The sequence below is a fragment of the Cetorhinus maximus genome, chromosome 5, assembly GCF_964194155.1.
Source record: "Cetorhinus maximus chromosome 5, sCetMax3.hap1.1, whole genome shotgun sequence".
NCBI classification, from domain to species: Eukaryota; Metazoa; Chordata; class Chondrichthyes; order Lamniformes; family Cetorhinidae; genus Cetorhinus; species Cetorhinus maximus.
The window spans coordinates 164,426,545-164,453,027 of NC_135883.1; the positions used below are offsets into that span (position 1 = coordinate 164,426,545).

General features: G+C 47.1%; 1 protein-coding gene across 1 annotated transcript in view; it reads left to right on the forward strand.

Annotated features, from left to right (window-relative positions):
• Positions 1-11,927: 11,927 nt before the first annotated feature.
• Positions 11,928-26,483, forward strand: part of galnt14 (UDP-N-acetyl-alpha-D-galactosamine:polypeptide N-acetylgalactosaminyltransferase 14 (GalNAc-T14)) — a gene marked incomplete at its 5' end in the record, with an annotated part of 107,798 nt that continues 93,242 nt past the window's right edge. The window contains 2 exons of the mRNA XM_078542877.1: positions 11,928-12,106; positions 24,793-24,891. Coding sequence (XP_078399003.1) covers positions 11,928-12,106; positions 24,793-24,891 — 278 coding nt within the window. The remainder of the gene's footprint in view (positions 12,107-24,792; positions 24,892-26,483) is intronic.

Genomic DNA, 26,483 nt, shown 5'->3' on the forward strand with positions numbered 1-26,483 from the left:
TACCAGGCCGCTTAGTGCATCGGGCAGGTTAGTGCACCCGGCAGGTTAGTGTACACGGCCGGTTAATGGACGGGGCAGGTTATTGTACCCGGCAGGTTAGTGTACCCGGCAGATTAGTGTACCCGGCGGGTTAGTGTACCCGGCAGGTTAATGTACCCGGCAGGTTAGTATACTCGGCAGGTTTTTGTTCCGGGCAGGTTAGTATACTCGGCAGGTTATTGTACCGGGCAGGTTAGTGTACCCGGCAGGTTAGTGTACTCGGCAGGTTATTGTGCCCGGCAGATTAGTGTAACCGGCAGGTTAGTGTACCGGGCAGGTTAGTGTACTCATCAAGTTATTGTATCTGGCAGGTTAGTGTACCCGGCAGGTTAGTGTACACGGCCGGTTAATGTACTGGGCAGGTCATTGTACCCGGCAGGTTAGTGTACCCAGCAGATTAGTGTACACGGCAGGTTATTGTACCCGGCAGGTTAGTGTACCCGGCAGGTTAGTGTACACGGCAGGTTATTGTACCCGGCAGGTTAGTGTACACGGCAGGTTCTTGTGCCCAGCAGGTTAATGTACCTGGCAGGTTCTTGTGCCCAGCAGGTTAGTGTAACCGGCAGGTTAGTGTACCGGGCAGGTTAGTGTACTCATCAGGTTATTGTATCTGGCAGGTTAGTGTACCCGGCAGGTTAGTGTACACGGCCAGTTAATGTACTGGGCAGGACATTGTACCCGGCAGGTTAGTGTACCCGGCAGATTAGTGTACCGGCAGGTTAGTGTACACGGCAGGTTCTTGTGCCGAGCAGGTTAATGTACCTGGCAGGTTCTTGTGCCCAGCAGGTTAGTGTAACCGGCAGGTTAGTGTACTCAGCAGGTTATTGTACCTGGCAGGTTAGCGTACCCGGCAGGTTAGCGTACGCAGCAGGTTAGTGTACTCGGCAGGTTATTGTACCGGGCAGGTCAGTGTACCCAGCAGGTTAGTATACTCGGCAGGTTAATATGCCCGGCAGGTTAGTGTAACCGGCAGGTTAGTGTACCGGGCAGGTTAGTGTACTCATCAGATTATTATACCTGGCAGGTTAGCGAACCCGGCAGGTTATTGCACCCGGCAGGTTAGTGTACCTGGAAAGTTTAGTGTACCTGGCAGATTAATGTACCTGGCCGGTTAGTGTTCTCGGCAGGTTAGTGTACGCGCCAGGTTAGTGTACCTGGAAGATTAGTGTGCCGGGCAGATTAGTGTACCTGGAAAGTTTAATGTACCTGGCAGGTTAGTGTACCTGGCAGGTTAGTGTACCTGGAAAGGTTAGTGTACCTGGCAGATTAGTGTACCTGGCAGGTTAGTGTACTCGGCAGGTTATTGTACTCGGCAGATTAGTGTACTTGGAAAGTTTAGTGTACCTGGCAGATTATTGTACCTGGCAGATTAGCGTAACTGGAAAGTTTAGTGTACCTGGCAGATTCGTGTACCTGGCAGATTAGTGTAACTGGAAAGTTTAGTGTACCTGGCAGATTAGTGTACCCGGCAGGTTGGTGTACTCGGCAGGTTATTGTACCTGGCAGATTAGTGTACGGGGCAGGTTAGTGTACCTGGAAAGGTTAGTGTACCTGGCAGGTTAGTGTACCCAGCAGATTAGTGTACCCGGCGGGTTAGTGTACCCGGCAGGTTATTGTTCCGGGCAGGTTAGTGTACCCGGCAGGTTATTGTACCTGGCAGGTTAGCGTACCCTGCAGCTTAGCGTACCCGGCAGGTTAGCGTGCTCGGCAGGTTATTGTACCCAGCAGGTTAGCGTACCCGGCAGGTTAGCGTACCCGGCAGGTTAGCGTGCTCGGCAGGTTATTATACCCGGCAGGTTATTGTACCTGGCAGGTTAGCGTACCCGGCAGGTTAGCGTTCCCTGCAGGTTATTTTACCCGGCAGGTTAATGTACCCTGCAAGTTAGTGTACTCGGCAGGTTATTGTACCTGGGGGATTAGTGTACCAGGAAAAGTTAGTGTACATGGCAGATTAGTGTACCTGGCAGGTTACTTTATCAGGCAGGTTAGTGTACCGGGCAGCTTAGTGCATCGGGCAGGTTAGTGCACCCGGCAGGTTAGTGTACCCGGCCGGTTAATGTACGGGGCAGGTTATTGTACCCGGCAGGTTAGAGTACCCGGCAGATTAGTGTACCCGGCGGGTTAGTGTACCCGGCAGGTTAGTGTACCTGGAAGATTAGTGTGCCGGGCAGATTAGTGTACCTGGAAAGTTTAATGTACCTGGCAGGTTAGTGTACCTGGCAGGTTAGTGTACCTGGAAAGGTTAGTGTACCTGGCAGATTAGTGTACCTGGCAGGTTAGTGTACTCGGCAGGTTATTGTACTCGGCAGATTAGTGTACTTGGAAAGTTTAGTGTACCTGGCAGATTATTGTACCTGGCAGATTAGCGTAACTGGAAAGTTTAGTGTACCTGGCAGATTCGTGTACCTGGCAGATTAGTGTAACTGGAAAGTTTAGTGTACCTGGCAGATTAGTGTACCCGGCAGGTTGGTGTACTCGGCAGGTTATTGTACCTGGCAGATTAGTGTACGGGGCAGGTTAGTGTACCTGGAAAGGTTAGTGTACCTGGCAGGTTAGTGTACCCAGCAGATTAGTGTACCCGGCGGGTTAGTGTACCCGGCAGGTTATTGTTCCGGGCAGGTTAGTGTACCCGGCAGGTTATTGTACCTGGCAGGTTAGCGTACCCTGCAGCTTAGCGTACCCGGCAGGTTAGCGTGCTCGGCAGGTTATTGTACCCAGCAGGTTAGCGTACCCGGCAGGTTAGCGTACCCGGCAGGTTAGCGTGCTCGGCAGGTTATTATACCCGGCAGGTTATTGTACCTGGCAGGTTAGCGTACCCGGCAGGTTAGCGTTCCCTGCAGGTTATTTTACCCGGCAGGTTAATGTACCCTGCAAGTTAGTGTACTCGGCAGGTTATTGTACCTGGGGGATTAGTGTACCAGGAAAAGTTAGTGTACATGGCAGATTAGTGTACCTGGCAGGTTACTTTATCAGGCAGGTTAGTGTACCGGGCAGCTTAGTGCATCGGGCAGGTTAGTGCACCCGGCAGGTTAGTGTACCCGGCCGGTTAATGTACGGGGCAGGTTATTGTACCCGGCAGGTTAGAGTACCCGGCAGATTAGTGTACCCGGCGGGTTAGTGTACCCGGCAGGTTAGTGTACCGGGCAGGTTAGTGTACCCGGCAGGTTAGTGTACCCGACAGATTAGTGTACACGGCAGGTTCTTGTGCCCAGCAGGTTAATGTACCTGGCAGGTTCTTGTGCCCAGCAGGTTAGTGTAACCGGCAGGTTAGTGTACTGGGAAGGTTAGTGTACTCAGCAGGTTATTGTACCTGGCAGGTTAGCGTACCTGGCAGGTTAGCGTACGCAGCAGGTTAGTGTACTTGGCAGATTAATGTAACCGGCAGGTTAGTGTACCGGGCAGGTTAGTGTACTCAGCAGGTTATTGTACCTGGCAGGTTAGCGTACCCGGCAGGTTAGCGTACGCAGCAGGTTAGTGTACTCGGCAGGTTATTGTACCGGGCAGGTCAGTGTACCCAGCAGGTTAGTATACTCGGCAGGTTAATATGCCCGGCAGGTTAGTGTAACCGGCAGGTTAGTGTACCGGGCAGGTTAGTGTACTCATCAGATTATTATACCTGGCAGGTTAGCGAACCCGGCAGGTTATTGCACCCGGCAGGTTAGTGTACCTGGAAAGTTTAGTGTACCTGGCAGATTAATGTACCTGGCCGGTTAGTGTTCTCGGCAGGTTAGTGTACGCGCCAGGTTAGTGTACCTGGAAGATTAGTGTACCGGGCAGATTAGTGTACCTGGAAAGTTTAATATACCTGGCAGGTTAGTGTACCTGGCAGATTAGTGTACCTGGCAGATTAGTGTACCTGGAAAGGTTAGTGTACCTGGCAGATTAATGTACCGGACAGATTAATGTAACTGGAAAGTTTAGTGTACCTGGCAGATTCGTGTACCTGGCCGATTAGTGTAACTGGAAAGTTTAGTGTACCTGGCAGATTAGTGTACCCGGCAGGTTGGTGTACTCGGCAGGTTATTGTACCTGGCAGATTAGTGTACCTGGCAGGTTAGTGTACCTGGAAAGGTTAGTGTACCTGGCAGGTTACTTTACCAGGCAGGTTAGTGTACCTGGCAGCATAGTGCATCGGGCAGGTTAGTGTACCCGGCCGGTTAATGTACGGGGCAGGTTATTGTACCCGGCAGGTTAGTGTACCCGACAGATTAGTGTACCCGGCGGGTTAGTGTACCCGGCAGGTTATTGTTCCGGGCAGGTTAGCGTGCTCGGCAGGTTATTGTACCCGGCAGGTTAGCGTACCCGGCCGGTTATTGTACCCGGCAGGTTAGCGTACCCGGCAGGTTAGCGTACCCGGCAGGTTAGCGTACTCTGCAGGTTAGCGTACCCGGCAGGTTAGCGTACATGGCAGGTTATTTTACCCGGCAGGTTAATGTACCCTGTAAGTTAGTGTACTCGGCAGGTTATTGTACCTGGGGGATTAGTGTACCAGGAAAGGTTAGTGTACCTGGAAGATTAGTGTACCTGGAAAGTTTAGTGTACATGGCAGATTAGTGTACCTGGCAGGTTACTTTATCAGGCAGGTTAGTGTACCGGGCAGCTTAGTGCATCGGGCAGGTTAGTGTACCCGGCAGGTTAGTGTACCCGGCCGGTTAATGTACGGGGCAGGTTATTGTACCCGGCAGGTTAGAGTACCCGGCGGGTTAGTGTACCCGGCAGGTTAGTGTACCGGGCAGGTTAGTGTACACGGCAGGTTCTTGTGCCCAGCAGGTTAATGTACCTGGCAGGTTAGTGTAACCGGCAGGTTAGTGTACCGGGAAGGTTAGTGTACTCAGCAGGTTATTGTACCTGGCAGGTTAGCATACCTGGCAGGTTAGCGTACGCAGCAGGTTAGTGTACCCGGCAGGTTATTGTGCCCGGCAGATTAATGTAACCGGCAGGTTAGTGTACCGGGCAGGTTAGTGTACTCATCAGGTTATTGTGTCTGGCAGGTTAGTGTACCCGGCAGGTTAGTGTACACGGCCGGTTAATGTACCTGGCAGGTTAGCGTACCCAGCAGGTTAGCGTACGCAGCAGGTTAGTGTACACAGCAGGTTATTGTACCCGGCAGATTAGTGTTGTCGGCATGTCATTGTACCCGGCAGGATATTTCACCCGGCAGGTTAGTGTTCTCGGCAGGTTAGTGTACTCGGCAGGTTAGCGTACCCGGTAGATTATTTTACCTGGCAGGTTAATGTACCCGGCAGGTTAGTGTACTTGGCAGGTTATTGTACCCGGCAGATTAGTGTACCTGGCAGGTTAATGTACCCGGTAGGTTAGTGTACCTGGCAGGTTAATGTACCCGGTAGGTTAGTGTACCTGGCAGGTTAATGTACCCGGTAGGTTAGTGTACTCGGCAGGTTAGCATACCCGGCAGGTTAGTGCACTCGGCAAGGTATTGTACCTGGCAGGTTAGTGTACCTGGCAGATTAGTGTACCTGGCAGATTAGTGTACTCGGCAGGTTAGTGTACTCAGCAGGTTATTGTACTCGGCAGATTAGTGTACCTGGAAAGTTTAGTGTACCTGGCAGATTAGTGTACCTGGCAGATTAGTGTACCTGGAAGGTTTAGTGTACCTGGCAGATTAGTGTACCTGGCAGATTAGTGTACCTGGAAAGGTTAGTGTACCTGGCAGATTAGTGTACCGGACAGATTAGTGTAACTGGAAAGTTTAGTGTACCTGGCAGATTAGTGTACCCGGCAGGTTAGTGTACTCAGCAGGTTATTGTACCTGGCAGATTAGTGTACCTGGAAAGTTTAGTGTACCTGGCAGATTAGTGTACCCGGCAGATTAGTGTACCTGGAAAGGTTAGTGTACCTGGAAGATTAGTGTACCGGGCAGATTAGTGTACCCGGAAAGGTTAGTGTACCTGGCAGATTAGTGTACTGGCCAGGTTAGTGTAACTGGAAAGGTTAGTGTACCTGGCAGGTTAGTGTACCCGGCCGGTTAATGTACTGGGCTGCTTATTGTAACCGGCAGGTTAGTGTACCCAGCAGATTAGTGTACCCGGCAGGTTAATGTACCCAGCAGGTTTGTGTACCTGGCAGGTTAATGTACCCGGTAGATTAGTGTACCCAGCAGTTTAGTGTTCCTGACAGGTTCGTGTTCCCGGCAGGTTAGTGTTCCCGGCAGGTCAATGTCAGGGGATGGGAGCTGTGAGGCATTAAAGGCCCAAGTAGGTGATACAGTTGTGCCATGATCAAATTGGATGATGGAACAGGCTCCCGGGCTCATTGGCCTCATTCTGCTCCCATGTTTCAGAAGCCTCTCATGCTCCACCAGTCGTATACTAGGCCCATTCATTCTTTGCTGCTCCCTCCTCTTCACCCCATCATTGGGACTGTATCATCAGGTATCATGGAGGCCAGATACCATGTTCTGATATTCACTCCCTAAACCCCTCTGCTCCCCTCTCCTTACATACTTACGAACATATGAGTCAGGAGCAGGAGTAGGCCCTTCAGCCCATTGAACCTGCTCTGCCATTCAATAAGATCATGGCTGATCTGATTGTGGCCTTAACTCCACTTTCCCACCTACCCCGGTAACCCTTGACTACCTTGTTAGTCAATCTATCTACCTTAAAAATATTCAATGACCCCGCCTCTACTGCTCTCTGGGGAAGGGTATTCCAAATACTATTGACCTTCTGAGAGAAAACCTTTCTCTTCATCTCAGCCTTAAATGGAAGACCTCTTATTTTTAAACTGTGTCACCTAGTTCGAATCTCTCCCACTGGGAGAAACACTCTCTCAATATCCACCCTGTCAAATCCCCTCAGGATCTTATATGTTTCAATAAGATCACTTCTCATTCTTCTAAACTCCAATGGATACAGGCCCAGCCTGTCCAACCTTTCCTCCTAGGATAACGCCCCCATCCCAGAAATCAGTCAAGTGAACCCTCTCGGAACTGCTTCTAACACATTTATGATGTGGATCTTTAAGACTACGCTTATTTGCTGTTGAACGAGAGTGATTACATTAGGCAAATGAAGCAGCTTTCGAGCTCCACAGGCTCAGCACCCAGAGAGAGTGAAGACTGCTGGGGTGGCTGTCAGGTAACCAGGGAGAGGCCATGGGATCTGACTGGGAGAAGAGTAGGGGAGTTCTCCTGGTATCTTGAATAATATTTATCCCTCAGCTAACATCAGTAAAGCAGATTATTTAATCATTGCCACTTTGTTGTTTGTGGGAGCTTGCTGTGCACACATTGGCTGTTACGTTTCCTGCATTACAACCACCTAAGGTCCTGAATGGGGCTATATTAATGTAAGTCCTTTTTTAAAGGCTAAACATTCCACTGATTGGCTGACAGTCACAGAGACACAGAAGTGGGGATATAACCTTGGAAACTGAGGAACCTCGGTCCCTCCGATATATTATACCACAAAGATTTCAATTCTGGTGCACTGTCTGTCACACGCAGGATTTAGAATTAGCTCAATTCTGTTAGACTCCCTGGGCAACTTTTTTACACTTAAGCAGAGTTTTTAAAAAAGTTTTGAGAGAGCCAGTGTGCGAATCCCCGAGTTTGAGTCTCCACTAAGTCCCATCTAACCAATCTGCAATGGGTGTAGTGGTATTTGGTACCTGGGAGCAGGCACCTCAATGATAACTGTTTCGAGAGTTTGAATTCAGTTCTCAGTGGGTGGGGAGAAAGATTTATGCAATATCACAGCCCTGAATATTTGGGTACCGCAATTCCAAGATTACTAGTTAGAATGAGCAATGCATCAAGTAGAAATGTCAGACTGTCACAGTTGGGAGAGATCTGTCAGTGTTTGACCTGTGTTGTGTCATTCTAGAAGGCTTGAAACTAGGGTTGGTTAAGCAGAAGAATGACATCTCAGATTTAGAGAACTCCCAAGGTTTGTTCACTGACTCTTCCTGTCAAAATTTCATCCTCCCTTGAACAGCAGCTCATTATTCACAGATCAGTCAGAATTTGAAACTTTCCTATATTCTGAGACCTCCTCTGGTGTCAATCCCCTTACTCTCATGCTACTCAGTGACATGTTTAATCGATTCTGCTGGGAGAGTGTCTGGTCATTGCTTGTAAGATGGTGAACTGACTAGCTCAGGGAATTCAAGGAGCTATTTACAAGAATATTTAACCCACACTCAGCACAATAACATAGCATTCAAATAATATTCCTGTAATTGACACACTCTTGTAGCCTCTGCTTCACATGGCAACAATTGCCCAATATTAGGCCTTATTAGGAACTTAGGTTTGGCGATTCCAGACCACCGATTCTTCCTCTGTGCAAACATCTCCTGCAAGTGAATATTTTAATGTTAAAAATGAACTGAATGGAAGATAGAATCAAAGAGAATATCCAAATGTAGAAAGATTTTAAACTTGGTCAGTACTGCCCGCCTTATTGTGCTCAGTATGGTTGTGGATTTTTGGCTAGCTCTGAACGCTTGGTATTCTGCAGAAGATTCGGTGGATGGAATTCTTCAGGATTCCTGTGGAAAACCACAGGAGAGGTGTCTGTGATGTCTTACACTCTAAAAATTATCTCCAACAAATCTCCTCATTAAGAAGCCAAGGGAGTCAAGGCACATGGCGAAGGGTATGACCTTGGTTCAAAAGGAACAAAAGATAATACTAGGTTATTCAAGAGGGGTTAACTAGATCAATAATATAATGATCCACTGAATGGTGATGTATTTCTGAATGGTGGTTATTTTTTTATTCATGGGATGTGGGCATCACTGGCTAGGCCAGCATTTATTGCCCAACCCTAATTGCCCTTGTTCAGAGGATATTTAAGAGTCAACCACATTGCTGTGGGTCTGGAGTCACATGTAGGCCAGACCAGGTAAGAACAACATATTTCTTTCCCTAAAGGGCATTAGTGAACCAGATGGGTTTTGACAACAATCGACAATGGTTTCATAGTCATCGTCAGACTTTTAATTACAGATTGTTATTGAATTCAAATTCCATCATCTGCTGTGACAGGAATTTTAACCTGGATCCCCACAGCATTACCCTAGGGCTCTGGATTAATAATCCACCAACAATACCACTACGCCATCACACCTGCTCATGAATGGTAATGCACTGATGAATGGTGATGTGTTGGTGAATGGTGATGTGTTGGTGAATGGTGATGTACTGGAGAATGGTGATGTACTGGTGAATGGTGATGTGTCGGTGAATGGTGATGTGTCGGTAAATGGTGATGTATCGGTGAATGGTGATGTGTCGGTGAATGGTGATGTGTCGGTGAATGGTGATGTATCGGTGAATGGTGATGTGTCGGTGAATGGTGATGTACTGGTGAATGGTGATGTGTCGGTGAATGGTGATGCACTGGTGAATGGTGATGTGTCGGTGAATGGTGATGTACTGGTGAATAGTGATGTACTGGTGAATGGTGATGTATCGGTGAATGGTGATGCATTGGTGAATGGTGATGTGTCGGTGAATGGTGATGTACTGGTGAATGGTGATGTACTGGTGAATGGTGATGTGTTGGTGAATGGTGATGTGTTGGTGAATGGTGATGTATCGGTGAATGGTGATGCATTGGTGAATGGTGATGTGTTGGTGAATGGTGATGTACTGGAGAATGGTGATGTACTGGAGAACGGTGATGTATTGGTGAATGGTGATGTATTGGTGAATGGTGATATACTGGAGAATGGTGATGTATTGGTGAATGGTGATGTACTGCTGAATGGTGATGTACTGGTGAATGGTGATGTACTGGTGAATGGTGATGTGTTGGTGAATGGTGATGTGTTGGTGAATGGTGATGTATCGGTGAATGGTGATGCATTGGTGAATGGTGATGTGTTGGTGAATGGTGATGTACTGGAGAATGGTGATGTACTGGAGAATGGTGATGTATTGGTGAATGGTGATGTATTGGTGAATGGTGATGCACTGGTGAATGGTGACATATGGGTGAATGGTGATGTGCCGGTGAATGGTGATGTATTGATGAATGGTGATGTGTCGGTGAATGGTGATGTACGGGCGGATGGTGATGTATTGGTGATTGGTGAGGTATTGGTGAATGGTGAGGTATTGGTGAATGGTGATGTACTGGTGAATGGTGATGTACGGGTGAATAGTGATGTACTGGTGACTGGTGATGTACTGGTGAATGATGATGTTTCGGTGAATGGTGATGTATTGGTGAATGGTGATGTATTGGTGAATGGTGATATATTAGTGATGTGTTGCTGAATGGTAGAGCACTGGTGAATGGTGATGAATCTGTGAATGGCGGTGTATCGGTGAATGCTGATTATCGGTGAATGTTACTGACGGTTGTGTGTTTGCTGTTCCTCACTGACCCACCTAACCACCCCCCTCTGTGCTCTATGAGCTCTGTGCATTGATGGGACGGGGACATCAGCAGGACGGCTACAGGGGGTAAATATTGACCTGACGAAACACTGTAACTCCCATATTTCTTGGGTCAGGGAAAACAGCTGATCTTGGCTCAATTTTGGAAGTGTGGTGATTTGTGGGAGTTTTCTGGGATATTGTTTAAGGATCAGAGGATGAAATGAATGATGGGCGGATTGTAGTTGATCTGTGGATGGATTGGGTCTGATGGATGACGTGGGGCTCTCCCTTTCCCATCTCTACTGGTTTTATCAAGCGGCTGCGAGTTCCTTTCCCTGTGGGCTGTGACATGAGCCAGTACGAGTTACAAGCCAGTGCTATAATCTATTTCTCTTCAATTAGTAGAAAGGTTTACTGTGTACACATAATAGTTACAGCACAGAAACAGGCCATTCAGCCCATTAGGACTATGGCAGTATTAATGCTCCATACTAGCCTCCTCCTACTCCAGCTAAACCCATCAACTTCTATTGCTTTCTCCCTCATGTGTTTATCTAGCTTCCTCAAATGTATCCATGTTATTCACCTTAACTACTCCCAGTGGTGATGAATTACACATTCTAACCACCCTCTGAGTAAAGATGTTTCCCCTCATTACCCTGTTGGGTACATTAGAAACTGCCTATGTTTACTGCCCCTGGAGTGCCTGACAAGCAGAAACCTCTTCTCTATTTCAACCCAACAAACCCTTTCATAATCTCTATTTTGTCACAGCCTTGCCTCTGTATTAACCAGACCACAACATTGGGTGAGTCCATGCCAATTCCAAAGTATAAATTGTTTATGTGAATGGTAAACAAGCAGCACTCATCCTTCTAGAATAGCACTACCTACCTTTTGCCAGTCTGAGTAACCGCCTTTAACCACAATTCTGTTTCCTCTCTTGTAGCCAGCTTGATATCCATTTAGCTTCTTGTACCCTGACTCCACACGTTCTGTCCTTAGTGATGAGTTTACTATGCGGTAGCTTACAAAGGCCTTTTGGAAATTAAAATATATTACATCTGTTACATTACCCTTTCCTACCCTTTTTATTACTTATTTTAATAAGTTGAAGATGGGTATATAAGGAGTAATTAGGTTGCTTACTACCTTAAATATGCTGTCAATATCAAATTATTCTTCAAAACCATTTTTAACACTGATGTATAAAGAATCAGACCATGAAAGTCTTGTGATTGTTGGGTTAAGGGAAGCTTTGTTCCCTTACATATCAATAGCGGGCTCCTCTGCATCACTGGAAGCCCCCATAGTCCAGAGGCTACATACTGTGGCGATCAGTGCAAGTTCTGAAGAGGGACTCCCAATTTGTGGTCACTTTTACTGCTACCAGCTTTTTACTTCCACATTTTTAATAAATTGATTACAGTTTCTCACCCTGCCACATCGGGATTTGAATTAACATTATAAGTGGATTGCTAGCCCAGTAACATAACCACTCCTACACTAACATAACCCAGAATGATCTGATTTCCCTGCTCAGGACGTGCTGGAGGACTCCAACGAGCAGTTCGATGCTTTTGATGAGAGGAGATACCTCGATGCTAAGCGTTGGAAAGCCGGTGAAGACCCTTACAAGCTTTATGCCTTCAACCACCGAGAGAGTGGCAGGGTTCCCAGCAATCGGGGGATCAGGGACACCAGACATTACAGGTATGTACTTCACATTGGCTTCTCCTTGTCTTGTCTCATCTGTGACAGTAGGAAACTCAGGCACTTCAGTAATCCCGCATGGTTCCTCAAACACACTATGGTGTAGTTGCCTTTAAGGGGGATACAAGAAGCAGAGAAATAGGAGCAGGTGTAGACCATACACCTCTTCGGCCATGGCTGATCTTGAGCTTCAACTCCCCTTTCCTGCCCGCTCTCCATATCCCTTAATTCCCTGAGAGACCAAAAATTTGTCTATCCATCCCTCAATGTATTCAACGATAAAGTAACCACAAATCTCCGGGTAGAGAATTCCAGCGCTTCACAACCCTTTGATTGAAGAAATTTCTCCTCATCTCAGTCCTAAATGATCGGCCCCTTATCCTGAGACTGTGTCCCCATGCTCTAGATTCCCCAGCCTGGGGAAACAATCTCTCACTATCTACCCCACCAAGACCCTTCAGAATTTTTAATGTTTCACTGAGATCGCCTCTCCTTCTTCTAAACTCCAGAGAATATAAACCCAATTTACTTAGCCTCTCCTCATAGGGACCAATCTAATGAACCTTCGCTGTACTGTCTCCAATGCAAGTGTATCCTTCTTTAAATATGGAGACCAAAATTGCACACAGTGGGCAGGATTTTACCATCGGCGAATGCGGGCAGTGCCCGCTCACCAATGCATAAAATGACGCGGGATGACATTGGGCGGAACCTCTTTTAGAACCCAAGGATTTAGCCTGTCAAGTCCTGGGGATTTGTCAAATTTTGGTTCTTTAAGTTCTACCAATACTTTTTCTTTGCTGATATTAATTACATTAATTTCCTCACTCTTTTTAGTCCCTAGGTTACCCTCTATTTCTGGTATGCAACGTGTCATACTGTTTCCTCCTCAGATTTAACGGGTAATTGTTGGGAGAGGCTTGCCCTTCTTCCCACACCACTCTTTCAGCCACACAGTTAATGCCCTATGCCAATTGACGCATAGCTCAGGTAACAATCCAGAAATGATTACCTTTTGAAGTTCCACTTTTAATTTGGACCCTAACTCCTCAAACTGTTTCAGCAGAACATCATTCCTGGCTCTACCTATGTTGTTTGTTCATATGTGGACCCTCCCACTCCTAGTTTGTCTCCAGCTGTGGGGAGATGCCCTTAACCCTGGCACGAGAGAGGGAGCCACACAACCTTCAGAGCTCCCGCTCGCAAAAGCAGGATTAACACAGGAGGGAGAATCACAGAATCACACAGTGCAGAAGAGGCCCTTCGGCCCATCGAGTCTGCACCGACACGTGAGAAACACCTGACCTACCTACCTAATCCCATTTACCAGCACTTGGGCCATAGCCTTGAATGTTATGACGTGCCAAGTGCTCATCCAGGTTCTTTTTAAAGGATGTGAGGCAACCCACCTCCACCACCCTCCCAGGCAGCGCATTCCAGACCGTCACCGCCCTCTGGGTAAAAAAGTTTTTCCTCACATCCCCCCTAAACCTCCTGCCCCTCACCTTGATCCTATGCCCCCTTGTGACTGACCATTCAACTAAGGGGCACAGCTGCTCCCTATCCACCCTGTCCATGCCCCTCATAATCTTGTACACCTCAATCAGGTCGCCCCTCAATCTTCTCTGCTCCAACAAAAACAACCCAAGTCTATCCAACCTCTCTTCATAACTTAAATGTTTCATCCCAGGCAACATCCTGGTGAATCTCCTCTGCACCCCCTCCAGTACAATCACATCCTTCCTATAATGTGGTGACCAGAACTGCACACAGTACTCCAGCTGTGGCCTCACCAAGGTTCTGTACAACTCCAACATGACCTCCCTACTTTTGTAATCTATGCCTCAATTGATAAAGGCAAGTGTCCCATATGCCTTTTTCATCACCCCACTAACAGCCCCTCCGCCTTCAGAGATCTAGAGAAGGGAATAGAAGGACATGCTAATAGGGTTAGATGAAGAAAGGCCAGAGAAAGTGCTTGTTGAATTTAAACACTGGCATGGACGAGTTGGGCTGAATGGCCTGTTCCTGTGTTGTAAATATTATGTGAACTAGAGGCTTAGACCAGTAAAGGGGGAAGGGGCGAGTCTGGTGCTGGTGGACATTCAGACTAGATGACCCCAGGTTTCAGCCATTTCTTTATCCATTCTTGGACCAGAGGCAGCGCTGGCAAGGCTGTCGCTTTCGCTAAGGGATAAATATTGGCCAGGATCCCAGAGAGAACACCCCGTCTCTTCTTCAAAATAGTGCCACGGGATCCTTTACAGTTAAGCCCTATCGACCCTGCAGAGTCCTCCTTACTAACATTAGGGAGCTTGTGCCAAAATAGCAATAGTTGTCCCACAGACTAATCAAGCATCAGCCTGACATAGTCTTACTCACAGAATCATACCTTACAGATAATGTCCCAGACACCACCATCACCATCCCTGGGTATGTCCTGTCCCACCAGCAGGACAGGCCCAGTGGAGGTGGCAGCACAGTGGTATACAGTCAGGAGGGAGTTGCCCTGGGAGTCCTCAACATCGACTCCGGACCCCATGAAGTCTCATGCCATCAGGTCAAACGTGGGCAAGGAAACCTCCTGCTGATTACCACGTACCGCCCTCCCTCAGCTGATGAATCAGTGTCCCTCCATGTTGAACATCACTTGGAAGAAGCACTGAGGGTGGCAAGGGCACATAATGTACTCTCGGGGGAAGACTTCAATGTCCATCTCCAGAAGTGGCTCGGTACCACCACCACAGACAAGTCCTAAAGGACATGGCTGCGAGACTGGGTCTGCGGCAGGTGGTGAGGGAACCAATAAGAGGGAAAAACACACTTGACATCATCTTCACCAATCTACCTGTCAGAGATGCATCTGTCCATGACAGTATCTGTAGGAATGACCATCACACAGTCATTGTGGAGACAAAGTCCCACCTTCACATTGAGGATACCCTCCATCATGTTGTGAGGCACTACCACCGTGTTAAATAGGATAGATTTCGAACAGATCTAGCAACTCGAGGCTGGGCGCCCATGAGGCACTGTTGTCCATCAGCAGCAGCAGAATTGTACTCGAACACAATCTATAATCTCATGGCCCAGCATATCCAACCCTCTACCATTACCATCAAGCCAGGGGATCAACCCTGGTTCAATGAAGAGTGCAGGAGGACATACCAGGAGCAGCACCAGGCATACCTAAAAATGAGGTGTTGACCTGGTGAAGCTATAACACAGGACTACTTGCGTGCCAAACAGCATAAGCAGCAAGTGATAGACAGAGCTAAGCGATTCCACAACCAAAGGATCAGATGAAAGCTGTGTAGTCCTGCCACTTCTAGCCATGAAAGGTGGTGGACAATTAAACATCTCGCTGGAGGAGGGGGCTACACATATACTCCCATCCTCAATGATGGAGGAGCCCAGCACATCAGTGCAAAAGATAAGGCTGAAGCATTTGCTATAATCTTCAGCCAGAAGTGCCGAGTGGATGATTCATCTTGGCTTCCTCTGGAGGTCCCCAGCATCACAGATGCCAGTCTTCAGCCAATTCTATTCACTCCATGGGATATCAAGAAAAGTCTGTAGGCACTGGATACTGCAAAGGCTATGGGCTCTGACAATATTCCAGCAATAGTACTGAAGACTTGTGCTCCAGAACTTGCCGCGTCCCTAGCCAAGCTGTTCCAGTACAGCTACAACACTGGCATCTACCCGGCAATATGGAAAATTGCCCAGGTATGTCCTGTACACAAAAAGCAGGACAAATCCAACCTGACCAGTCTACTCTCCATTATCAGTAAAGTAATGGAAGTCATCAACAGTGCTATCAAGTGGCACTTGCTTAGCAATAACCTGCTCACTGACGCCCAGTTTGGGTTCCGCCAGGGCTACTTAGTTCCTGAGCTCATTACAGCCTTGGTTCAAACATGGATAAAAGAGCTGAGCTCCTGAGGTGAGGTGAGAGTGGCTGCCCTTGACATCAAGGCCACATTTGACCGAGTGTGGCATCAAGGAGCCCTAACAAAACTGGAGTCAATGGGAATCAGGGGTAAAACTCTCCGCTGGTTGGCAGTGGCAGAATCGGACAGAGTCAGCATGGATTTATGAAAGGGAAATCCTGCTCGACAAATCTACTGGAATTTTTCGAGGATGTAACCAGTAGAGTTGATGAGGGGGAGCCAGTGGATGTGGTTTATTTGGACTTTCAGGAGGCTTTCGACAAAGTCCCACATAAGATATTGGTGTGTAAAATTAAAGCGTATGGGATTGGGGGTAGTGTATTGAGATGGATAGAAAACTGGTTGGCAGACAGGAAACAAAGAGTAGGAATAAACGGGTCTTTTTCCGAATGGCAGGCAGTGACTAGTGGGGTACCGCAGGGATTGGTGCTGGGACCTCAGTTATTCACAATATATATAAATAATTTAGATGAGGGAGTTAAATGTAATATCTCCAAATTTGCAGATGACATAAAGCTGGGTGGGAGGGTGAGCTGTGAGGAGGATGCAGAGATGCTTCAGTGTGATTTGGACAAGCTGAGTGAGTGGGCAAATGCATGGCAGATGCAGTATAATGTGGATAAATGTGAGGTTATCCATTTTGGTAGCAAAAACAGGAAGGCAGATTATTATCTGAATGGCTATAAATTGAGAGAGGGGAATGTGCAATGAGACCTGGGTGTCACTGAAGGTATGCATGCAGGTGCAGCAGGCGGTAAAGAAGGCAAATGGTATGTTGGCCTTCATAGTGAGAGGATTTGAGTACAGGAGCAGGGATGTCTTGCTGCAATTATACAGGGCCTTGGTGAGACCACACCTGGAATATTGTGTGCAGTTTTGGTCCAAAATTCCTTAGATTCTGGAAGGGGCCCAGCGGATTGGAAAATATCTAATGTAATGTAACACCTTTATTCAAGAAAGCAGAAAGCAGAAAACTACAGGCTAGTTAGACTAACATCTGTCATAGGATAATTGCTAGAAACCATTATTAAGGAGGTTATAGCAGGATACTTAGAAAATTCTGATATGATCAGGCTGAGTCAACATAGGTTTGTGAAAATGATGTTTAACTAATTTATTAGAGTTTTTTGATGAAGTAACATTCAAGGTGGATAAAGGGGAACCTGTAGACGTGCTGTACTTGGATTTCCAAAAGGCATTTGATAAGGTGCCACCTCAAAGGTTACTGCACAAGATAAGATTACATTGTGTAGGTGTATCCATTAGCATGGATAAAGTATTGGTTAAGAGGAAGCAGAGAGTCAGGACAAATGGGTCTTTTTTAGGTTCACAAGCTGTAACTAGTGGAGTTTTATTTTTGTTTATCCTTGCCTGGGATGTATGGGTGTCACTGGCAAGGCCAACATTTGTTGCCCATCCCTAATTGCCCTTGAACAACTGAGTGGCTTACTTGGCAATTTCAGAGGACAATTATGAGTCAACCAATTGCTGTGGGTCTGGAGTTACATGTGGGCCAGACCAGGTAAGGACAGCAGATTTCCTTCCCTAAAGGGTATTAGTGAACCAGGTGAGTTTTTATAACCATCAACAATAGCTTCATGGTCACCATTACTGAGACTAGCTTTCAATTCCAGATTTACTAATTGGATTTAAGTTCCACCAGCTACCATGGGATCTGAACTCATGTCACCAGGGCATTAGCCTGGGCTGCTGGAATTACTCATAGAGTGAGCACTGCCACTATCCCACCATCTTCCCCCACAGGGATCAGAGCTGGGGCCTCAACTCTTTACAATCTATGTCAATGAAGGGACTGAATGTATGGTAGCATAATTTGCTGATGACACAGATATAGCTGGAAAGTAAATTGTCAATGGAGGTAGAGTCTGCAAAGAGATATAGACAGGTTAAGTGAGTGGGCAAAAATTTGATAGATGGAGTATATTGTGGGAAAATGTGAACTTGCCCATTTTGGTGGGAAGAGTAGAAAAGCAGCATACTATTTAAATACAGAGACCACAGAACTCGGTGATACAGGGGGACCTGGGTGTCCTGGTACACGAATCACAAAAAGTTAGTATGCAGGTACAGCAAGTGGTTAGGAAGGCAAATGAAATGTTGGCATTTATTTAAAAAGGGAATGGAATATAAAAGTAGGAAAGTTTTGTTGCAGCTTTGGTCTCCTTAGTTGAAAAAAGATAAAATTACATTAGAAGCAGTTCAGAGAAGGTTCACATGACTCATTCCTGGGATAAAGGGGTTATCTTGTGAGGAAAGGTTGAGCAGGTTGGGCCTATACCCATTGGAGTTTAGAAGAATGAGAGGTGACCTTATTCCTCTTGTGGGAGAGACTAGAACCAGCGGACACAGTTTCAGAATAAAGGTCTCCCTTTTAAGATGGAGATGAAGAGAATTTTTTTCTCTCAGAGTTGTTAGTCTGTGGAATTCCCTTCCCCAGAGAGCAGTGGAGGCTGGGACATTGAATTTATTCAAGGCTGAGTTAGACAGACTTTTAATAGACAAGGGGATTCAAGGGATATAGGGAACAGGCAGGAAATAGGAGTGCAGACCATGGCCAGATCAGCCAGGATCTTATTAAAAGGCGGAGTAGGTTTGAAGGGCCGAATGGCCTACCCCTGCTTCTCAGTCCATGTTCATATGAATGAAGTGTAGTCGCCGTTGTAATGTAAGAAATGCAGCAGCCTTTTTTCACACAGCAAGATCCCAGGAATATGATAACGACCAGATAATCTGTTGCTTTTCAGTGAGGGACAAATATTGGCCAGGATCCCAGAGAGAATTCCCTCTCTCTTCAAAATAACACCATGAGATCCTTTCCATTTAACTGAGACGGCAGATTGGTTTAATATCTCATCCAAACGATGACAGCTCTGACAGTGCAGCACTCCCTCAGCACCACACTGGGAGTGTCAGCCTCGATTTTGTGCTCAAGTCTCTGGAGCAGCAGGACTTGAATCCACAACTTTCTGACTCTGAGGCAAGAGTGCTACCCACTGAACCACCACGAACACCTTGTTGACTGACACAATATTCTTAGACAGACAGTATCCTGTCAGGCCGGAGCAAAGGGACCAGGGTCCAAACCAATCCCCAATTTATTCTGTTGAGAACTTTTGTTCAAATTTTCATCCCAGCAGATTCTGTCATACGCCAGTCAGAAACTCCAGGGCTGAGATTGAAGTAACAGTGAGGAGGTGTGTGCTGAATCGGAAACTCTGAGCTGATCCCTCCTTGATGTTTAAAGCCTAATTGCTGCAGCTCACCTCCCCGGTAATGACTCATTCAGAAAATCAGGCAGCCGCTTTTGCACGTTGGCAGAGTCTGTCAGCCAGAGACAAGAAGCTGCCGCTTTCCTTTATTCCTCGTACAGATCTAATGAGCTCTCTGACAGCTCTGATATCTGAGGTAACCTGGTAAACCACCGAGCTGCAACATTTTCCGTAAGGTTCTGGGGTGGGGGGGTGGGGGGGGGAAAGGTCCTTATCTCCCACCCCCACCCGCCAATCCCCCAACAACGCCCCACCTCCAGCATCGTTCCCCATCACGTCCCCCCCCCACCCACACCCACACATCTCCCACCGTGTCAGGACTGATACTTTGGGAGGGAACTTGGTCAAGGAGAATCTGATAATCTCTCATGCAAACAAAAATGGAGAATGGAAGGTGGAAAAGAACTGGAAGTGACAGCACAACAGGTTAACGTGGAGGTTTAATCTTTCACCTGACCGAGAGCATTACTGAGAATGTGTTAATAACTCACTAACACAGGCCGTGTGAAGGCAGTTTGAGGTGAAGCACCATCAGGCTGAAGGCCTGTCAGTTCCGTCCCCCTCAGCACGGCCCTGTCAAATTCCTGACCTCAGCACTGGGGACGTGATGAGTGAGGCAGAAACTTGAATTTTCACTCTGTTCAAAATGACACTTCCCTGCCTCCCCCTGCAGCCTCTGTATGTACAATGCCCTCCAGTGTAATGAAAGCTAAACCCCTGGTCACCTCTCCCCACCCCCACACACCACCATCCGAATTTCACTTTGCCCTGCGGCAGCAAGGTCCCAGTGCCAGCTCGACTCAGTTGCCAACATGTTTGATTTTTGAGTTGGAAGGTTGTATGTTCAAGCCTCACTCTAGTCTAGATGGACATTCCAGTGCAGTACCAAAGGGTTGCTGCACTGCCAGAAGTGCTTTTCTTTTTTGCTGAGGTGTTAAACCGAGGCTCCGTCTGCCCTCTCAGGGGAAGGTAAAAGATCTAACGTTGCTATTTTGAAGAACTCTTTCATGGCCAATGATCAACAACCTCCCTCACCGAACCTGCTCATTTGCCACATTGCTGTTGATGGGAGTTTGCTGAGCTCCAATTGGCTACCATGTTTCCTCCAGCCGTGACTCCAGCTCGCCATTGGATGTAAAGACCTTTGGGTTGTCCTGAGGTGGTGAAAGGCGCTATAGAAATGCAAGGGCATTCTTGCAGGCGATGACCCCGAAACGAAGTCGGACTGGCTGGACAGAGTGCCCGCTCCACGATGCTTCTGATTTTCCAGTGCTTCCCGGAATATGAATCGGTGCCGAGCTCCGAGCTCAATCCTCCAGCCAGGCAGCCAGTAGTGTTACCGGATGGACAGTCCTGGCTTGTGAATGGCTGTCTATCTGCGCTAGCTTGCACAGAAATGCTGGCATGTTTAAAGAGAGAGAGCGCAAATCAGTACCTGCGATTAATTGCATGGACAAAGACTTCGCTATCCCTAAAGTGTATTCATTAAAATGCAGTGGAATTTATTGACCAAACCCAGTGAGCAGAACTGCTGTCCCCTCAAGTCCTTGGCTCAGTGCCTTGGCAATGGTGATTTATTAAGTTCTGTGAGGCTGTAACACTGAACTGCGTCAAGATACTTCCAGTTAATGTTAAATATTAACTATTCCCAAATTACTGGCCGGGCTGAATCTGCTTATTTGACAAGTGATTGAATCAGCTGGAAGTCCCAGAATAATAATATGATTTAATCGCCCCTCTCCTCCGCCCTATCACAGATCTGTCATCTTTATTCTTTACTCCCAGCCTGCCTGCCAACCCCCAGCCTTGTTTAAAAGCTGCTGACATCCCATTCAGCTGACAGGGCACAGACCTGAAACTCGGTCAAATCTTCCTCTCTCCACAGATGCTGCCTGACCCCTGTTGAGTGTTTCCAGCATTTTCTGTTTTTATTTCCGATTTCCAACATCTGCAAGATTTTGCTTCTGTTTCAACGACAGCATCCGAACATATGAATTAGGAACAGGAGTAGGCCACTCGGCCCCTCGAACCTGCTCCGCCATTCAATGAGATCATGGCTAATCTGATTGTGACCACAACTCCACATCTCCACTGTGGAGCAGGCTCGAGGGGCCGAGTGGCCTACTCCTGATCCAAATTCGTATGTTTGTGTTCCTGTCTATCCCCGATAACCTATCACCCCCTTGTTAATCAAGAATCTATCTAGCTCTGCCTTAAAAATATCCAAAGACTCTGCTTCCACCACCTTTTGAGGAAGAGAGTTCCAAAGACTCACAACTATCTGAGTGGAAAAATCTCTCCTCATCTCTGTCTTAAAAGGGTGACCCCTTATTTTTAAACAGTGACCCCCCTAGTTCTAGATTCTCCCACAAGAGGAAACATCCTCTCCACATCCACCCTGTCAAGTCCCTCAGGATCATATATGTTTCAATCAAGTCACCTCTTACTCTTCTAAACTCCAGCGGATACAAGCCTAACCTGTCCAACCTTTCCTCATAAGACAACCTGCCCATTCCTGGTATTAGTCTGTTAAACCTACTCTGAACTGCTTCCAATGCATTTACATCCTTCCTGAAATAAAAAGACCAGCACTGTACATAGTATTCCAAATGTGGTCTCACCAATGCCCTGCATAACTGAAGCATAACCTCCCAACTTTTGTAATCAATAAATGATAATATTCTATTAGCTTTCCTAATTACTTGCTGCACCTTCATACTAGCCTTGGAGGTGTCAGCTGTGGCTCAGTTCATAGCACCCTCGCCTTTGAATCAGAGGGTTGTGGGTTCATGTCCCACTCCTGGAAACCAAGAACTGTGATTGTACTCGAAAGAGTTGCAATCTGTGACTGTTGATAACTCGAAAGAGTTTCATGCTAGCCTTTTGTGATTCATTCACTAGTATGCTCTGCAATCTCTCATCATTTAGATAATATGCTCCTTTTTTTATTCTTCCTGCCAAAATGGACAATTTCATATTTTCCCACATTATACTCCATTTGCCAGATCTTTGCCCACTCACTTAACCTATCTATATCCCTTTGTAACTTCCTCTTCACAACTTACTTTCCTACCTATCTTTGTGTCATCAGCAATTTAGCAACCATACCTTCAGTCCCTTCATTCAAGTAACATCCTGCCAACCAGAAAATGACCCATTTATGCCTACTCTCCATTTCCTGTTAGCTAGCCAATCTTCTATCCATACTGAGACGTTACCCCCTACACCACGAGCTTTTATTTTCTGCAATAACCTTTGGTGTGGCACTTTATCAAATGCCTTCTGGAAATCTAAGTACAGTACATCCACCGGTTCCCCTTTATCCACAGCACATGTTTGTTACTCCTTCAAAGAACTCCAATAAATTGGTTAAACATGATTTCCCTTTCACAAAACCATGTTGACTCTGCCTGATTGCCTTGAATCTGCTATAACATCTTTAACAATAGCTTCTAACATTTTCCCTATAACAGATTTTGAGCTAACTAGCCTGTGGTTTCCTGCTTTCTGTCTCCCTCCCTTTTTGCATAAAGGAATTACATTCTCTATTTTGCAATCTAATGAAACTTTCCCCGAATCTAGGGAATTTTGGAAAATTAAAACCAAGGCATCAATTATCTCATGAGCCACTTCCTTCAAGACCCTACGATGAAGTTCATCAGGACCCGGGCACTTGTCAGCCCACAGCCCCAACAATTTACTCAGTACCACTTGTCTGGTGATTCTAATTTTCCTGAGTTCCTCCCTCCCTTCCATTTCCTGATTTACAGCTCATCTTTCTCCGTCACCCTCTGCTGGGAGCATTGACCTCAGCATCTGCAGGCTTTAGCTATATCCTCATTATCAAACCTGTTTTAACATCACACCTGATCCCGACCCCTTCCCCATCGCTTCCTATCTCTCCTCTCTCCACAGGCCTTATCGAAAGAAAAGAAGGATTTGCACGCTTCACAACCACCGGACATCTCAAAATACTTTACAGACAACAAAGTACTTTCGAAACGGAGTCACTGTTGTAATGTCGGAAATGTAGTAGCCAATTTACACACAGAAAGCTCCCACATGTGGGCCATAAATAAATGTCTTATCCAAAGTATAGCACCTCCAGCACTGCACTGGAGTGACAGCCTTAATTGTTACACATAAGTCCTGGCATCAGCCTTGAGCCCACCACCCTGGGACCCCGAGACCAAAGTACTAGCACCTAAGCCATGGCTGACACTGCTTGAGTAACTGTTTACCCGTCCTTTCCTTACTTCACAATTTAATGCTTCTGTCCAGTACTTAATCAGAGGACTGCTACCTCACTCCTCTCCGAGTCTCTCTTTGTTTCCCTCCTTGAAGAATGAAGAAATAAGAAAATTACAAATGGATATGGACAGGTTAGGTGAATGGGCCAAAATTTGGCAGATGGAGTTTAATGTGGATAAGTGTGAGGTTATCCATTTTGGTTGGAAGAATAAAAGGGCGGCTTATTATTTAAATGGAGAGAAACTTCAGAATGCTTCAGTGCAGAGGGATCTGGGTGTCCTTGTGCATGAATCGCTGAAAGCTAGTATGCAGGTACAGCAGGTAATAAGGAAGGCAAATGGAATTTTGGCATTTATTGCTAAAGGAATAGAGTATAAAAATAGGGAAGTGTTGTTGCAACTGTACAAGGCATTGGTGAGACCCCACCTGGAGTACTGTGCACAGTTTTGGTCCCCTTATTTGAGGAAGGATGTAGTTGCACTGGAGGCAGTTCAGAGGAGGTTCACTAGATTGATTCCAGAGATGTGGGGCTTGTCTTATGAGGAGAGATTGAGCAGTTTAGGCCTTTACTCGCTAGAGTTTAGAAGGATGAGAGGAGATCTAATTGAGGTATATAAGATGCTAAAGGGGATAGACAAAGTAGATGTGGAGTGGATGTTTCCCCTTGTGGGGCATTCTAGAACGAGAGGCCATAGTTTTAGGCTAAGCGGTGGTAGATTTAAGTCAGAGATGAGGAGGAATTACTTTTCTCAAAGGGTCGTGAATCTGTGGAATTCACTACCTCAGTGCAGTGGATGCCGGGACGCTGAATAAATTTAAGGAGGAGATAGACAGATTTTTAATTAGTAATGGGTTGAAAGGTTATGGGGAGAGGGCGGGAAATTGGAGTTGAGGCCGAAATGAGATCAGCCATGATCATAATGAATGGCGGGGCAGTCTTGAGGGGCTGAATTGCCTACTCCTGCTCCTAGTTCTTATGTTCTTATGTTCTTATGTTCTTCCTCCTCTCCCTGAGGAGATTACTCAGCCTGTCTGCCTCAGAATTTTCAGAGTTCACCCCCAGGATGTTAACCTGTGTGTTCTTTCCACAGATACTGACGGAGACACTAGCTGTTCCTGCCACAGCCAGTTCTGGATTACCAGAATGTTTTTGTAATGATTTTCCTGGTGATTATTGCCTCTCTTTTCACAGATGCTCCATGCAGCAATACAGTGCAGAGCTTCCACCCACCAGCATCATCATCACCCTCCATAATGAAGCCAGGTCAGCACTGCTGCGGACAGTCAGGAGGTGAGCCTCAGGAGGAACTCCTGCTCTTCACTGGCTGGAGTCTCAGCTCAGGGAGACATCCTGTCTGTGTGTGAGAAAGGGAGAGAGCGTGTGGGGGAGAGAGAGAGAGAGAGAGAGTGAGAGTGAGAGGGAGACAGAGAGCGTGTGTGAGAGGGACATAGGGAGTGTGTGGGAGAGTGGGAGTGTGTGGGAGAGAGTATGTGTGTGTGTGATGTGTGTGTATGTGGTGTTTGTGCATGTATGTGTGTGTGCGTGTGTGTGTGAGAGAGAGAGTGTGTATATGTGGGAGAGAGCATGAGTGAGTGTGTGTGTGGGAGAGAGTGTGTGTATGTGTGGGAGAGTGTGCACGTGTATGGGAGAGAGTGTGTGTGTGGTAGAGAGTGTGCGTGTGGGAGAGAGTGTATGTGTGTGGGAGAGAGCGTGTGTGTGTGGGAGAGAGCGTGTGTGTGTGTGGGAGAGAATGTGTGGGGTAGCGAGTGTGTGTTTATGTGCGTGGTAGAGAATGTGTGCGCGTGGGAGAGAGAGTGTGTGTGAGTAGGAGAGAGCATGTGTGTGTGTGGGAGAGAGCATGTGTGTGGGAAAGAGAGTGTGTGTGTGGGAAAGAGAGTGTGTGTGTGGTAGAGAGTGTGTGTGTGTGGTAGAGAGTGTGTGTGTGGTAGAGAGTGTGTGTGTGTGGGAGAGAGTGTGTGTGTGTGGGAGAGAGTGTGTGTGTGTGGGAGAGAGTGTGTGTGTGGGAAAGAGAGTGTGTGTGTGGTAGAGAGTGTGTGTGTGGGAGAGAGCGTGTGTGTGTGGGAGAGAGTGTGTGTGGGAGAGAATGTGTGGGGTAGCGAGTGTGTGTTTGTGTGTGTGGTAGAGAATGTGTGCGTGTGGGAGAGAGAGAGTGTGTGTGAGTAGAAGAGAGCTTGTGTGTGTGGGAAAGAGTGTGTGTGTGTAGGAGTGTGTGTGTGTGTGTGTGTGGGAGAGAGTGTGTGTGTGGGAAAGAGTGTGTGTGTAGGAGTGTGTGTGTGTGTGGGAGAGAGTGTGTGTGTGTGGGAGAGAGTGTGTGTGTGGGAAAGAGTGTGTGTGTGTGGAAGAGAGTGTGTGTGGGAAAGAGTGTGTGTGTGTGGGAGTGTGTGTGTGTGTGTGTGTGGGAGAGAGTGTGTGTGGGAAAGAGTGTGTGTGTGTGTGGGAGAGTGTGTGTGTGTGTGGGAGTGTGTGTGTGGGAGAGAGTGTGTGTGTGTGGGAGAGAGTGTGTGTGTGTGGGAGAGAGTGTGTGTGTGTGGTAGATTGTGTGTGTGTGTGGGAGATTGTGTGTGTGGGAGAGTGTGTGTGTGTGTGTGGGAGAGTGTGTGTGTGTGGGGGGGAGAGTGTATGTGTGGGAGAGAGTGTGTGTGGGAGAGAGTGTGTGTGGGAGAGAGTGTGTGTGTGTGGGAGAGAGTGTGTGTGTGTGTGGGAGAGAGCATGTGTGTGTGGGAGAGAGTGTGTGTGGGAGAGAGTGTGTGTGGGAGAGAGCGTGTGTGGGAGAGAGTGTGTGTGTGTGGGAGAGAGTATGTGTGGGAGAGAGTGTGTGTGTGTGTGTGGGAGAGAGTATGTGTGGGAGAGAGAGTGTGTGT